The sequence below is a fragment of the Oncorhynchus gorbuscha genome, linkage group LG18 (genome assembly GCF_021184085.1).
Source record: "Oncorhynchus gorbuscha isolate QuinsamMale2020 ecotype Even-year linkage group LG18, OgorEven_v1.0, whole genome shotgun sequence".
Lineage (NCBI taxonomy): Eukaryota > Metazoa > Chordata > Actinopteri > Salmoniformes > Salmonidae > Oncorhynchus > Oncorhynchus gorbuscha.
This window is the reverse complement of record NC_060190.1, coordinates 49,037,019-49,053,640: the sequence shown is the minus strand read 5'-3', so window position 1 is coordinate 49,053,640 and position 16,622 is coordinate 49,037,019. Positions and strand designations below refer to the sequence as shown.

At 42.5% G+C, this 16,622-nt stretch overlaps 1 protein-coding gene across 1 annotated transcript; it reads right to left on the bottom strand.

Moving 5' to 3' along the window:
- Positions 1-10,707: 10,707 nt before the first annotated feature.
- LOC124003377 (MICOS complex subunit MIC10-like) lies at positions 10,708-16,160 on the bottom strand. The gene is made up of 4 exons (XM_046311566.1): positions 16,047-16,160; positions 11,307-11,354; positions 11,079-11,188; positions 10,708-10,952 (listed from the first exon to the last, which is right to left on the bottom strand). Exons 1-4 carry the CDS (start codon positions 16,105-16,107, stop codon positions 10,944-10,946), a joined length of 228 nt encoding a protein of 75 aa, XP_046167522.1. The 5' UTR covers positions 16,108-16,160; the 3' UTR covers positions 10,708-10,943.
- Between the last annotated feature and the right edge of the window lie 462 nt (positions 16,161-16,622).

The following is a 16,622-nucleotide window of genomic DNA, read 5'->3' as shown; positions in this document are numbered from 1 at the left end:
GAGCCGATCTCAATTTCAGGTCATAGGTCCTACAACACCGCATAGGCATCATGACCTGTTCTGTGCAACACGTAGGGATTGTCCCAGTTCATTTTTCTCGTGCACCGTGTCAGCTCTCTTTGCTTTCACACAAGAGGGTTTTTGGGAGCAAAATGTTTATAAGCTTATGTCATGTCATGTGTTGATTCATTTAGAAAATAACTGTGAAATATAGCTGCAAGCAGCAATGAACGGGGTTCACAGGATGATAGAAAGGACACAAGATCAGTTGGGTAACAAATCAAGCACTCTATCATGCAGGAACTATCTTCCTTTTCTGCGGTATGTTTACTTTAATATTTATATTTGTGACTAATTTTACTTCACTACATTCCTAAAGAAAATAATGTACTTTTTACTCCATACATTTTCATTGACACCCAAAAGTACTCATTACATTGTCAAATTCACACACAAATTCACACACAATTCACTCATCAAGCGGACATCCCTGCTGCCTCTGATCTGGTAAACTCACTAAACACAAAGACTTCCTTTGTAGAGATGTCTGAGTGTTGGAGTGTGCCCCTGGCTAGCCGTAAATTAAAAAACAAGAAAATGGTGCTGTGTGGTTTGCCTGATATAAGGAATTTGAAATTATTTATACTTTAACTTTTGATACTTAAGTATATTTCAGCAATTACATTTACTTTTCATACTTAAGTATATTTAGAATCAATTACTTTTAGACTTTTACTCAAGTACTATTTTACTTGCTGACATTCACTTTTACATGAGTAATTTTCTATTAAGGTATCTTTTATCACATTTTAGGTATAACCCAGATGCAGACAGTGTTGAAGAAACAAAAGTTTATTTCTAAACAAGGGCAGGCAAACGACAGGTTAAAGGCAGGTAGGGGTCAATAATCCAGAGAGGGTGCAAAGTGTCCAGAATGGCAGGCAGTCTCAGCGTCAGGGCAATAATCCAGTTAGGTGGGGTAGGGTACAAAACGGTACAAAACGGCAGGCAGGCTCAGGGTCAGGGCAGGCAGAACGGTCAAACCGGCATGGACTAGCAAACAGAAGCAAGAAACAGGCAGGAGCAAGGGAACAAACACTGGTAGGTTCTATGAACAAATGAACTGGCAACAAACAAACAGAGAACACAGGTATAAATACTTGGGGGATAATGGGGAAGATGGGCGACACCTGGAGGGGGGTGGTGACAATCACAAAGACAGGTGTGAAACAGATCAGGGTGTGACATCTTTACTTTTACTCAAGTATAACAATTGGTTACTTTTTCCACCACTGCACAATGACTACATCAAGGTTGTGACTACAAACTTGGTTGCATTTGCAGTTCGTTTTGATTGTGTTTCAGATATTTTTGTGCCCAATAGAAATTAATGGTAAATAATGTAGTGCCATTTTATTATTATAAATAATAATAGCATATGTTTCTGAGCACTTCTACATTAATGTGGATGCTACCATGATTATGGATAATCCTGAATTAATTGTGAATAAAGATGAGTGAGAAAGTTAGAGGGTCAAAGATCAAACCCCCAAGACACGCTAACCTTTCACCATTACCAATAACAAGGGAGGTTAGCATGCCTTGGTGGTATGATTACATTTACATACATTTAAGTCATTTAGCAGACGCTCTTATCCAGAGCGACTTACAAATTGGTGCATTCACCTTATGACATCCAGTGGGACAGTCACTTAACAATAGTGCATCTAAAACTTAGGGGGGGTGGGGTGAGAGGGATTACTTAACCTATCCTAGGTATTCCTTAAAGAGGTGGGGTTTCAGGTGTCTCCGGAAGGTGGTGATTGACTCCGCTGTCCTGGCGTCGTGAGGGAGTTTGTTCCACCATTGGGGGGCCAGGGCAGCGAACAGTTTTGACTGGGCTGAGCGGGAGCTGTACTTCCTCAGTGGTAGGGAGGCGAGCAGGCCAGAGGTGGATGAACGCAGTGCCCTTGTTTGGGTGTAGGGCCTGATCAGAGCCTGGAGGTACTGAGGTGCCGTTCCCCTCACAGCTCCGTAGGCAAGCACCATGGTCTTGTAGCGGATGCGAGCTTCAACTGGAAGCCAGTGGAGAGAACGGAGGAGCGGGGTGACGTGAGAGAACTTGGGAAGGTTGAACACCAGACGGGCTGCGGCGTTCTGGATGAGTTGAAGGGGTTTAATGGCACAGGCAGGGAGCCCAGCCAACAGCGAGTTGCAGTAATCCAGACGGGAGATGACAAGTGCCTGGATTAGGACCTGCGCCGCTTCCTGTGTGAGGCAGGGTCGTACTCTGCGGATGTTGTAGAGCATGAACCTACAGGAACGGGCCACCGCCTTGATGTTAGTTGAGAACGACAGGGTGTTGTCCAGGATCACACCAAGGTTCTTGGCGCTCTGGGAGGAGGACACAGTGGAGTTGTCAACCGTGATGGCGAGATCATGGAACGGGCAGTCCTTCCCCGGGAGGAAGAGCAGCTCCGTCTTGCCGAGGTTCAGCTTGAGGTGGTGATCCGTCATCCACACTGATATGTCTGCCAGACATGCAGAGATGCGATTCGCCACCTGGTCATCAGAAGGGGGAAAGGAGAAGATTAATTGTGTGTCGTCTGCATAGCAATGATAAGAGAGACCATGTGAGGTTATGACAGAGCCAAGTGACTTGGTGTATAGCGAGAATAGGAGAGGGCCAAGAACAGAGCCCTGGGGGACACCAGTGGTGAGAGCGCGTGGTGAGGAGACAGATTCTCGCCACGCCACCTGGTAGGAGCGACCTGTCAGGTAGGACGCAATCCAAGCGTGGGCCGCGCCGGAGATGCCCAACTCGGAGAGGGTGGAGAGGAGGATCTGATGGTTCACAGTATCGAAGGCAGCCGATAGATCTAGAAGGATGAGAGCAGAGGAGAGAGAGTTAGCTTTAGCAGTGCGGAGCGCCTCCGTGATACAGAGGAGAGCAGTCTCAGTTGAATGACTAGTCTTGAAACCTGACTGATTTGGATCAAGAAGGTCATTCAGAGAGAGATAGCGGGAGAGCTGGCCAAGGACGGCACGTTCAAGAGTTTTGGAGAGAAAAGAAAGAAGGGATACTGGTCTGTAATTGTTGACATCGGAGGGATCGAGTGTAGGTTTTTTCAGAAGGGGTGCAACTCTCGCTCTCTTGAAGACGGAAGGGACGTAGCCAACGGTCAGGGATGAGTTGATGAGCGAGGTGAGGTAAGGGAGAAGGTCTCCGGAAATGGTCTGGAGAAGAGAGGAGGGGATAGGGTCAAGCGGGCAGGTTGTTGGGCGGCCGGCCGTCACAAGACGCGAGATTTCATCTGGAGAGAGAGGGGAGAAAGAGGTCAGAGCATAGGGTAGGGCAGTGTGAGCAGAACCAGCGGTGTCGTTTGACTTAGCAAACGGTATGATCTTTGACCCTTCTAACAGCTCCACCTACATGCCAGTCGGTGCCATTTATTTTTACCAGGTAACTCATGGCCTCTTTTTTCTGTGCCAAATTTAAAAACAGTAAACAATATATGCTCGAGTTACTTGATGATGTCAAAGGTTTTTTTTAAATCTAAGAATAACTTCGCTGTGAACCCCTATATATTGCAAATAGTGATAAATGCATCACTTGTGTCAGTTCACACTTCCTTTTGATTTATTGTATTGCCTATCTGATTTACCATCTATGAATGTGTCATTCAATGTGTTTCTATAGGCTAGTAGCAGTAAGGCCAAATTCAATGTTTCATCAAATATATATATATATACCTACAAGGGTCCTAAAATTCCAAATCAAACAGCTAAATGATCCATGGTATGACCATCTTTAAAAAAATATGACCATCTGTGTTAGCTTAGTAGACCCCCCTCTGGCTCAGAGTGGAAGTGTAGATACAGTAGGCAGGCCATGCATGCTGTCCTTGAGGGCCAGGCTGTTCAGGTTGGTTTTGTCCCAATCTTTGAATAAGCCACTGATTAATACCTTGACAACAATGAATGGACCTTCCAATAAATCTCTTGAGGAAGTAAGTGCCAGAGACAAATTAAAACCAACAGACGTTCCTTAGATCATGACTCATGAGCTGTGCACCACTCTAGTACAGTCAGTCACTGTCCCAGACTGCCAGTGGTTATTCCACATTAGGATTTGGCATAATGGAGGAATTTTGCCTCTCTATGAACAGAAATGTCTTCAACAGCCACTACAGGGATGGAACTCTATTTTCCTCAAATAAAATCTGTGCATGCTGCCCTGGCACTGCGCTCGGTCTCTCTCACTCCCTCATGTCAGTTCTGGCTGCAGAACAGACCACATCTGATGGAAAAATTGTTGTAATTATGATTCTGACATGCGTATGATATGCAGGTTAGCGTTTTTTTGTCGTGAATCTTGTTCTGGAGGAAGCTCTGCTGAGCAGTCACTCTCTGGCACAGCCATAAAGTCATACAATTAGATTTTAAACCTAAATCCTAACCTTAACCACAATGCTAAACCTAATCCTAACCTTAAACCAAATATATAATTTTTGTATTCATACATTTTTACAATATAGGTAATTTTGACTTTGCAGCTGCCCTATCGAAGGGGAAGTAGTTAAGTTCTGCCTCCAGGATAAGACTACTGATAATAAACGCCAACCTGCATGTGATATCTGAACCAGCTCTGTGTTTTCTGATTAGTGGCAAGGTTAATAGTGATTATGATTGTCGTTCTGGAGAATCTGTCAGACAGGCACAGACAGGTACACTCTTATGCCCCAGAAATCTATCCCCACTTCCCTCCCCCTCTGCAAGTGTGCAGCTTTGATTGTATCCATAAGCCCCATGCTCTCTTGCAGACAAATACTATATTAATAGACAGGGGAAGAGTGAAATAACAAAATCTGTTTTTGAGAGGATGCCAACATATACTCCTTACTTTGTGACTAATGCACTGCAGAATGTGTGCAGGAGTGTTTACATGTACTGTATGTATGTGTAAGAGTGTGTCTCTCTCTGTCTATCTTTGCACGTGTGAAAGAACATTTGTTTATATACTGAACAAAAATATTAACGCAACATGCAACAATTTCAAAGATTTTACTGAGTTACAGCTCATAGAAGTATATCAGTCATTTGAAATACATTTGTTAGGCCCTAATCTATGGATTTCATGACCAGGAAGGAGTGCTGCCATGGCTGGGCAGGGGAGGGCATAGGCCCACCCACAGGGAAGACAGGCCCGGCCAATCAGAATGAGTTTTTCCCCACAAAGGGCCTTATTACACACATGATAGAGAAATGAACATTGAATTCTCTGGCAACAGCTCTGGTGGACATTCCTGCAGTCAGCATGCCAATTACATTCTCCCTCAAAACTTGCGACATCTATGGCATTGTGTTGTGTGACTAAACAGCACATTTTAGAGTGGCCTTTTGTCTACAGCACAAGGTGCACCTGTGTAAAGAGCATGCTGTTTAATCAGGTTCTTGATAGGTCACACCTATCAGGTAGATGGATTATCTTGGCAAAGGAGAAATGCTCCCTAATAGGGATGTAAACAAATTTGAGAAATAAGCTTGTTGTTTATGGAACATTTCTGGGATATTTTATTTCAGCTAGTAAAACATGAGACCAACACTTTACATGTTGCATTCATATTTTTGTTCAACATACATACATGCTTGCATGTACAGTGGGGAGAACAAGTATTTGATACACTGCCGACACTGCCGATTTTGCAGGTTTTCCTACTTACAAAGCATGTAGAGGTCTGTCACTTTTATCATAGGTACACTTCAACTATGAGAGACGGAATCTAAAACAAACATCCAGAAAATCACATTGTATGATTTTTAAGAAATTAATTAGCATTTTATTGCATGACATAAGTATTTGATACATCAGAAAAGCAGAACTTAATATTTGTTACAGAAACCTTTGTTTGCAATTACAGAGATCACACGTTTCCTGTAGTTCTTGACCAGGTTTGCACACACTGCAGCAGGGATTTTGGTCCACTCCTCCATACAGACCTTCTCCAGATCCTTCAGGTTTTGGGGCTGTCACTGGGCAATACGGACTTTCAGCTCCCTCCAAAGATTTTCTATTGGGTTCAGGTCTGGAGACTGGCAAGGCCACTCCAGGACCTTGAGATGCTTCTTACGGAGCCACTCCTTAGTTGCCCTGACTGTGTGTTTCGGGTCATTGTCATGCTGGAACACCCAGCCATGAGCCATCTTCAATGCTCTTACTGAGGGAAGGAGGTTGTTGGCCAAGATCTCGCGATACATGGCCCCATCCATCCTCCCCTCAATACGGTGCAGTCGTCCTGTCCCCTTTGCAATAAAGCTATCCCCAAAGAATGATGTTTCCACCTCCATGCTTCACGGTTGAGATGGTGTTCTTGGGGTTGTACTCATCCTTCTTCCTCCAAACACAGCGAGTGGAGTTTAGACCAAAAAGCTATATTTTTGTCTCATCACACCCCATGACCTCTCCCATTCCTCCTCTGGATCATTCAGATGGTCATTGGCAAACTTCAGACGGGCCTGGACATGGGGGCTGGCTTGAGCAGGGGGACCTTGCGTGCGCTGCAGGATTTTAATCCATGACGGCGTAGTGTGTTACTAATGGTTTTCTTTGAGACTGTGGTCCCAGCTCTCTTCAGGTCATTGACCAGGTCCTGCCGTGTAGTTCTGGGCTGATCCCTCACCTTCCTCATGATCATTGATGACCCATGAGGTGAGATCTTGCATGGAGCCGCAGACCGAGGGTGATTGACCGTCATCTTGAACTTCTTCCATTGTCTAATAATTGCGCCAACAGTTGTTGACTTCTCACCAAGCTGCTTGCCTATTGTCCTGTAGCCCATCCCAGCCTTGTGCAGGTCTACAATTTTATCCCCGATGTCCTTGGAGTCTGTTTGATTGAGTGGGTGGACAGGTGTCTTTTATACAGGTAACGAGTTCAAACAGATGCAGTTAATACAGGTAATGAGTGGAAAACAGGAGGGCTTCTTAAAGAAAAACTAACAGGTATGTGAGAGCCGGAATTCTTACTGGTTGGTAGGTGATCAGATACTTTTGTCATGCAATAAAATGCTAATTAATTACTTAAAAATCATACAATGTGATTTTCTGGATTTTTCTTTTAGATTCCGTCTCACAGTTGAAGTGTACCTATGATTAAAAAATTACAGAACTCCACATGCTTTGTAAGTAGGAAAACCTGCAAAATACGCAGTGTATCAAATACTTGTTCTCCCCACTGTCTGTTGAACAAAAATATGAACCAAACGCCACCGGCATATGCATGCATACATACATATACATACATACATACATGCATACATACATGCATACATACATAGTACCAGTCAAAAGTTTGGACACACCTACTCATTCAAGGGTTTTTATTTATTTTTTACTATCTTCTACATTGTAGAATATTAGTGAAGACATCAACACTATGCAATAACATATGGAATTATGTAGTAACCAAAAAAGTGTTAAAATATATTTTGATTTGTTTATGTTAGATTCTTCAAAGTAGCCACCCATTGCCTTAATGACAGCTTTGCACACTCTTGGCATTCTCTCAACCAGCTTCATGAGGTAGTAAGCTGGAAAGCATTTCAATTAACTGGTGTGCCTTGTTAAAAGTTAATTTGTGGAATTTCCTTCCTTCTTAATACATTTGAGCCAATCAGTTGTTTTGTGACAAGGTAGGGGTGGTATATAGAAGATAACCCTATTTGGTAAAAGAACAAGTCCATATTATGGCAAGAACAGCTCAAATAAGCAAAGACAGTCATCCTTTATTTAGGACATGAAGGTCAATCAATCCAGAAATTTCAAGAAGTTTGAAAGTTTCAAAGTGCAGTTGCAAAAACCCTAAAGCGCTATGAAGAAACTGGCTCTCATGAGGACCGCCACAGGAAAGGAAGTCCCAGAGTTACCTCTGCTGCAGAGGATAAGTTCATTACCAGGCTCAGAAATTGCAGTCCAAATACATGCTTCAGAGTTCAAGTAACAGACACATCTCAACATCAACTGTTCAGAGACTGTGTGAATCAGGCCTTCGTGGTCGAATTGCTGCAAAGAAACCACTACCAAAGGACACCAATAATAAGAAGAGACTTGCTTGGGCCAAGCAACACGAGCAATAGACAGACCGGTGGAGATCTGTCATTTGGTCTGGTGAGTCCAAATGAGAATTTTGGTTCCAACCACCAAGTCTTTGTGAGATGTAGAGTAGGTGAACAGATGATCTCTGCATGTGTGGTTCCCACCGTGAAGCATGGATGAGGAGGTGTGGTGGTGCTTTGCTGGTGACACTATCTGTGATGTATTTAAAATTCAAGGCACACTTAACCAGCATGGCTACCACAGCATTCTGCAGCGATACGCCATCCCATCTGGTTTGCGCTTAGTGGGACTATTATTTGTTTTCAACAGGACAATGGCCTTCACAATCACCCAACCTCAACCCAATTGAGATGGTTTGGGATGAGTTGGACTGCAGAGTGAAGGAAAAGCAGACAACAAGTGCTCAGCATATGTGGGAACTCCTTCAAGACTGTTGCATTCCAGGTGAAGCCGGTTGAGAGAATGCCAAGAGTGTGCAAAGCTGTCATCAAGGGAAAGGGTGGCTAATTTGAAGAATCTAAAATATAAATTTGTTTAATACTTTTTTGGTTACTACATGACTCCATGTGTTATTTCATAGTTCTGAAGTATTCACTATTATTCTACAATGTAGAAAAATAAAAGCCATTGAATGTTGATAGGTAATGTGTGTGTGATATAAATATATACTGCAGGGCAAAAAAGTATTGTCGGATTTTTAATGAATTTATTTGCAAATTATGATGGAAAATAAGTATTTGGTCACCTACAAAGAAGCAAGATTTCTGGCTCTCACAGACCTGTAACTTCTTTAAGAGGCTCCTCTCTCCTCCACTCGTTACATGTATTAATGGCACCTGTTTGAACTTGTTATCAGTATAAAAGACACCTGTCCACAACCTCAAACAGTCACACTCCAAACTCCACTATGGCCAAGACCAAAGAGCTGTCAAAGGACACCAGAAACAAAATTGTAGACCTGCACCAGTCTGGGAAGACTGAATCTGCAATAGGTAATAGGTAAGCAGCTTGGTTTGAAGAAATCAACTGTGGGAGAAATTATTAGGAAATGGAAGACATACAAGACCACTGATAATCTCCCTCACAAGAACGGTGAGCAAAAATCCCAGAACCACACGGGGGGACCTAGTGAATTGCCTGCAGAGAGCAGGGACCAAAGTAACAAAGCCTACCATCAGCAAGGGCATTGAAGATGAAACGTGGCTGGGTCTTTCAGCATGATCCCAAACACACCGCCCGGGCAACGAAGGAGTGGCTTCGTAAGAGGCATTTCAAGGTCCTGGAGTGGCCTAGCCAGTCTCCAGATCTCAACCCCATAGAACATCTTTGGAGGGAGTTGAAAGTCCATGTTGCCCAGCAACAGCCCCAAAACATCACTGCTCTAGAGGAGATCTGCATGGAGGAATGGGACAAAATACCAGCAACAGTGTGTGAAAACAATGTGAAAACTTACAGAAAACATTTGACCTCTGTCATTGCCAACAAAGGGTATATAACAAAGTATTGAGATACACTTTTGTTATTGAAAAATACTTATACACTGTACACACACACCACTGTTGAAGAATGTACTGTATCTACTATGGAGAGAGATACATGTGAATGTAATTTTGAAATGTATTCTGTTGCAAATAAGTGTTTGAGATTGTATATGTGGGGCTGGTCATATCTGGATGAGTGCTGTAAGAAATGTGTATAGTCTAAGCCTATGAGTGAGCATGTGAGTTTCAGTACATATGCGTATGAACATGTGTTTAAATATGTGCCTTGAAGTGAAAGTGTGAATGTGTGTTCAGACGTGCACGGAGCGGAACTCACCTGTTAGTAATAAGGGCTGAGCTTCAGTCCAGAACTGGCATTCCAGAACATTCCACAAATTCTGCTGCACCAGGGGGCTGGACAAACAGAGTCCCAAAACATACTCCCAGACACAATCAGTACTGCCAATGAACACACACAGAGAATTGCTCACAAAAGACACACAAGCTAACATGATCCTTTCTCCGTGCACCACCTACACAATCACTGCCAACACTTCCAACATACAAGCACACACACACAGGTACTCTGCCATTGTCCTGCTCCTAAACACTCCCAGATGAAGACAGTATGCATGGTGTAGCTGTACCTGGAACAAAGTAGTGCAATCCTTCTTACCAGCGCAACATGTAACATGTCCTACAGTTCCTCCGCTTAAATGATTCATCTTAGTGATAGGTAGCAATATACAGTGTCGTATTGGTAGATGGTAGTAATACACAGCAGATAGTTTCCCCCACACTTTGCATTTACCACCTGAGCCCCATCTTTACCTGTAGTATACAGCCCTCTCACTAAACATTTATCTAACCCATCTGTACATTTAGGAATATCTTTGTTCCACACCCTCCCTCTCCATCATCCAGATTTTATCCATGGCTTCATTTTCTTTAGCTCTCATTTTTCCCTGCTCCCCCTCTTTCCTTGAGGGCTGCAGCAGGACAGCAGGAGTTTAACTCTCCTACTCATTCGCACACAAAATACTGTCATTCTTCTTTTCCCTCCTGCTCTCTAACACACAAAGCTTGCCAAACTCATTTAAAAATAGACATGTTCTTTGTTAGCATTCAAACTTTATTCACACAGATACAAGACAGACGTAGATCAGGAATAATATTCTGTCAAATGATTCATTACTTATATACACACACAAATACACGACTGCCCTGTGAGACTCACACAGTAATTACATTGGGTGGCAGAGAGACAAGCAGCAAAATAAAATAAAAACAAGCAGAAAAATAATGAGGACGAGACAACTTCTACATCAGCCAACTCTCCCCAGTCTTCTACGGTTCCTGAAAGAGATTAAATAGAACAGTCATTTTATTATGTGCAATTATTGTTGAGGGAAAAAAAGATGGAATACTGTGTTTCAACCTTAATGGCAACGACCTTGGTCATGACGTGTGTGATTTGCTCACCTCTACCCTGTGACCATGGAGCTGGTAAGGTGACCTGAAGTCCTGCTGACAGTTGGAGTAGCCCATGCCCAGCCCCACACCTGAACCAAATGCCACCGGCCAAGTGCGCCCTAGAGATGAGACAGACAATTCACTTATATGAAACAAACCATAACTCCGACAGAGATCAACACATGGACAGCGTTATTATTACAATTACTGTTCTCTGCTGTCTGAGGCAATACTCACGTTTGAAGAAGAGGACTGAGAACACAATCCCCATGCCAAGGCCGGTCGCTAGAGAGAGACAGCGAGAGAGAGAGAAAGAAAAGAAAGGGGGTGAAAGGAGGTGCATAAACCTCTACACAGAGGAATAGAAACAAAAAAAAACAAGTCTGCAGCACACCCTATGATTAAGTATTGGGGTAATGCACACATACACACAGGTATGGAATTCCCTGGTGTGCTTGGAAGTTAGTCTGCTCTAATGAGGTGAGGTGAGGGAGGGGCAACATGACCGCTGACCCCAGAGCTGGTAAACAGCACCTGTCAGCCAGACATTGTTCATTAGAGAGAGAAGCAGAGGGGGAATATGAAGAAAAGCATGTGAAAGTAAACTTAAGACAAAAAAATAAAATAATGAGCAAACGAGAGCAAAAAAAATGTAATTGAGTGAGAGAGAAATGTCAAGGGGTAGGAGGAGCTAGTGCTGTAAAGGAAAGACACAAAGGGGGAGGAGAGATGAGAGGCGGGGATAAGTGAGATAGAGGGCTAGCAGTGTGATCTAGAGATCTGTGATGTTTAAGTTAGGGAGAATGAGAGTCCAGTCAGGTCAAGCAGAGGGTCCAGGTGAGGTGATCTTCCATGGCAGGGAGATGGACATACAAGACACAAATAAGACACAATGATAGAGTGTAAGTGTGGACCCGAGGGGGCATTTGAGGAGATAGAATGTGTTTGTGTGCTTAGCTTCACCTCGCTGTGTGCAGCGCCCCACCCAGCTCCAAGGGCAAGCCAGCACAGAAATAAATAAAAAACAACAGTTTGGGCCCCTCCACTTCTTAATTGGATTCAGAGAGCTATGCAGCATGACCGATACGCAGCTGCCAAAGCACTCAGACACTGCTCCCTCCGTCTCAATTACACAACTTACAAATGTCAAACAAGACCACAAAAACAAAGGGACAACATCCGAGACATGTTTATTGCTGCTGATAGACAGACACATGATGCTCATCTACAACCTCTGCAGCCCCCCCCTCTTCCTGTCCCCCCCCCCCTCACTTTCCAGTTTGAACTTTGAATTTTTTTTTTTTAAATACAAAGAGATCCAATGCAGCAGTTTTTTTAACCCACAATATCAAATCAGTTCTGGGTAACAATTAAGTACATTACTGTGATTGTTGCTTGGACTGTCTGGGGAGGGGGAAACTGGAAACGAGTGGTTATTGGCAGAGAGGTTTGGAACGTTCTTATTGGTCTATTAAACTACTTTACCGCCTGGTGATGTCACCAGGCTGGCAAAAACTCTATCCAACCAAAACAGGGTTTGAAATTTTCAAACAGCTCTTACACTAAAAAGGGAACTATTATCTTCACAATTTCACAGTATTAGTCCAACAGTGTGGAAATATATAGATTTTTAAAAACTTACAAAAAAATAAACTTTTGACAGCAATTGGCCTTTTAGATTTACAGACAACTTCTGTCTCTTTAGCCCCACTCTCTCTCTCTCATTTCCTTTCCATGTCTCCTCCTCCCTCTCCCTCTCCCTGTGATTGTTGCCGAAAAGCAGTGGAGCTGGCCAAATATGAGGCCAGATCTGCAACAGATTTACTATTATGAACCTCTATACAACCACAGCTTGACTCCCTCTGTTCCTCTGATATCTTTACCTTTCCTTCCTCCTCCCCCTTTCTCTCTTGACTGTGCATCCATCATTCTTCTCTTCTGTTGTTCCCCTCTTACTGTGCAGCAGCTTTCCTGTCTGTCCTGATAGGCTGGCTATTACAGGCTCCCTGCTGGGGGCAACGTGATTTCACAACCTTTGGCCTCTTTACACCGCAAGTGTAGATTATTGTAAACCCAGCTGTTGTCAACCCACATACCTTTTCGGGGAATACAGTAAATCTAAAAACAAGGAAAATATTACGTTTGGCAGTCCTCATGGCTAGTTGCTCCAAAGCTAGCAAACATTCCAAAATCAAATACCTCTGTAAGAAAGATGATCATTCAAATCACTCTTTCAGCAAAACTACTTACGTAGACAATTTCCCCAAATATTTGTAAGGGTGCAGGAATATCATTGGTTCCAGATCAGAATGTTGTGTGTCATGTTCTTAGACAATATTCCTTTATTATGGATATTAGACACCACCTTCACACTGCATTGTTGACATTGTGTGATCACCTTTATATTGTCTCAGAGATCAATTGGTAAACTCTGATTTACCAATGCAATGGCACTTATAAATGTAGATCCTTCAAACACCCCCAAACAGGGATACAGATCCCAATCAAAGGTGTTATCACATGCTCCACTAAGGCAGTTATTTATCTTATAACTTGTCCTTGCGGTAAAAATTACATGGGTAAAACAAAGTGCAAATTAAAAGTACGAATCTCGGAGCATATTAGCACCATTAGGTGCAAAAACTCGACCCACTTTTTGGAAGCGAACCACTCGATTTCGTCCCTACATTATAATCGGCATCAAACATGTCACCCTCCCTAGGAGAGGATGTGACCTCAACAATTTATTGTTAAATGAGAAGTTGCCTGGATCTTTAATTTAAAGACCCGTGCTCCCTTCGGTCTCAACGTAGACTTTGATCTGAAGACATTCTTGTGATTTTGCTATTGAAAATGTTTGTAGGCCTGTGTACCCAAATTGTATCTATGATCATATGCTATCCATTCATGTTTTTGGTATGTTATTTTTATATAACAAAGCCTCCTTTACTCACGCCGCCAAACTTACCCTAGTAAAACTTACTATCCTACCTATCCGCGACTTCGGCGATGACATCTACAAAATAGCTTCCATTACTCTACTATGCAAACTGGATGCAGTCTATCACAGTGCCATCCGCTTTGTTACCAAAGACCCTTACACCACCCACCACTGCGACCTGTATGCCCTAGCCGGCTGGCCCTCGCTACACCCACTGGCTCCAGGTCATCCACAAGTCTATGCTAGGTAAAGCTCCGCCTTATCTCAGCTCACTGGTCACAATAACAACACCCACCCGTAGCACGCACTCCAGCAGGTATATCTCACTGGTCAATCCCAAAGCCAACACCTCCTTTGGCCAACTTTCCTTCCAGTTCTCTGCTGCCAATGACTGGAACAAATTGCAAAAATCTCTGAAGCTGGAGACTTATATTTCCCTCACTAACTTTAAACATCAGCTATCTGAGCAGCTAACCGATCGCTGCAGCTGTACATAGTCCATCTGTAAATAGCCCACCCAATCTACCTACCTCATCACCATATTGTTTTCATGAACTTTTCTGCTCTTTTGCACATCAGTATCTCTACTTGCACATCATCATCTGCTCATCTATCACTCCAGTGTTAATCTGCTAAATTGTAAATACTTCGCTACTATGGCCTATTTATTGCCTACCTCCTCACGCCATTTGCACACACTGTATATAGACTTTCTTTTTTTCCTATTGTGTTATTGACTGTATGCTTGTTTATTCCATGTGTAACTCTGTGTTGTTGTTTGTGTCGCACTGCTTTACTTTAGCTAGGCCAGGTTGCAGTTATAAATGAGAACTTGTTCTGAACTAACTTACCTGGTTAAATAAAGGTGAAATAAATCAAAAAAAATCTGAGAATTAACCAATGATATCAGGCCATATCCAGCCATGATTACAGACACCTGGGTGTGTCCTTTGACACTATATAAAACAAGTGACCCTGCAGTGTTTGTCATTGCACCCTGATGAAGACAGCTCGTCTGTCAAAACTTTGGTAATTAGGTTATTAAATTATTGCATCTGAGGTCCTAGAGAGTGGGAATCTCCTTTACATTTTTCAAGTGTTCTACTCCGCTAGCCAGCACCTCGCCTAAATTGGTGTGCATTTCTTTTGCCTCTTGATCGCCTTATCAAGCCCATTTAAATAGATTTATATGATGTAATGTATGCTTCCTTTACTTACTTTTAATGGAAATTGTTACAACACTTTACAGAAACGTCAGCAAAGACTTTTGCCCAGTTGCACTATATGGTCTTTACCTAATCTACTTAATCATAAAGCTACTTTACTATTACAGTTGCTGGATCGTGTAGGTTATGAAACACTTTAAAACATGTGTTGATAGAACATTTTAATCATGCAGGTTTCAAGTTAATGTCACGTGCAGAAATTCTAAACCTAACAAATGTCACTGATGCTTTATGTAACTATATGTCATGTTACAATGTGTAATGCAGTCCTATGCTTTGAGTATGCATTTCATGTGCATCATTACGGGATAGTTTATTGGTGCAGTTAATCATATTACCCTAGAGGACTGTCTTGCCAGTTTCAGTATTTCTTTGATTTTATTTCAATGCAATGTAAGCAACATTTTACAGCATGTTATAGGACTAGTTACTGTCACTGAAAAGTTAACTCAACCCGTAACTGACGGCGTGAAGGGCACAATGTGCTTCCTGGACTGGTCGCAGAATAATACAAAACATATAGGACATGAGCAGCGCAAATGTTTTGGTCCGTTTCTTCGACACAATTGCCTGAAATATAATTACAACAAACCATACAAAAAAATAGGGGGAAAAAAGCCCTCTGATGGGGCTTTTGGTGTAAATTGGTCAATGGACCTCATCGGGTAAGTTATGGCCCACACTATACGTAGACAGGTGGCCTTGCTAAACTCATGCACCTGGTCCCCGGCTTACACTGCGCATTTTTAGGTTGTACTCTGTTTGGAATCAATTTCTTAGTAAATGCATTTATGAAATATCAATATTTACCTATCTTCACAGCGCTATCAGCTAAGCATCGGTCCCACTTCTGTCCGTATTCATTTGCCATGTTTTCAGCTTCTGACTCCTCACATCTTCATAAATCGCGAGATTGAGGTCATGTGATCACCTACGTCAACAATGTTGCAGATATGTATTTTACATGGATGCATGTGATGACAAGATTTGCTCTATATGACTATTTAATTTCTGCAACATTTCGACAACATTGCAATGTTAGAAACTGTAGTGAAGTAGGTTGTGCCACTGAAATAAATATGAAATGTATGACATTGTCACACATCCACAATGTAAATCACTGCTTTCACATACTGATTTGCATCAGCTTGGATGAAGCGTGCAGAAATTAAATCATCCAATCATGGCCATTATTACAGTTTTTTTTTTTGCATTAGCTAAGTCTCAAACCATGATCATTAGGATATCCAGCGGTCAATGGTCATGTATCACTCCATTGCATAAGTTGTTAGTTGTGTATGCTTGGAATTAAATCAGTAAAGCAAACAAGCAGAATCTTTACCTGCAACCTTTGCTTAATCAGTGGACACAAAAATGTGGATAAGT

What these genes read in the sequence shown, in the direction of transcription:
- LOC124003377 (XM_046311566.1), bottom strand. Translation starts at nt 16,107, where the DNA reads ATGGCAAATGAATACGGACAGAAGTGGGACCGATGCTTAGCTGATAGC. An exon ending in TGATAGCGCTGTGAAGATAG is followed by an intron (nt 11,355 to 16,046) that starts GTAAATATTGAT and finishes GTCTCTCTCTAG; the next exon opens with CGACCGGCCTTGGCATGGGG. An exon ending in CTCAGTCCTCTTCTTCAAAC is followed by an intron (nt 11,189 to 11,306) that starts GTGAGTATTGCC and finishes TCTCATCTCTAG; the next exon opens with GGCGCACTTGGCCGGTGGCA.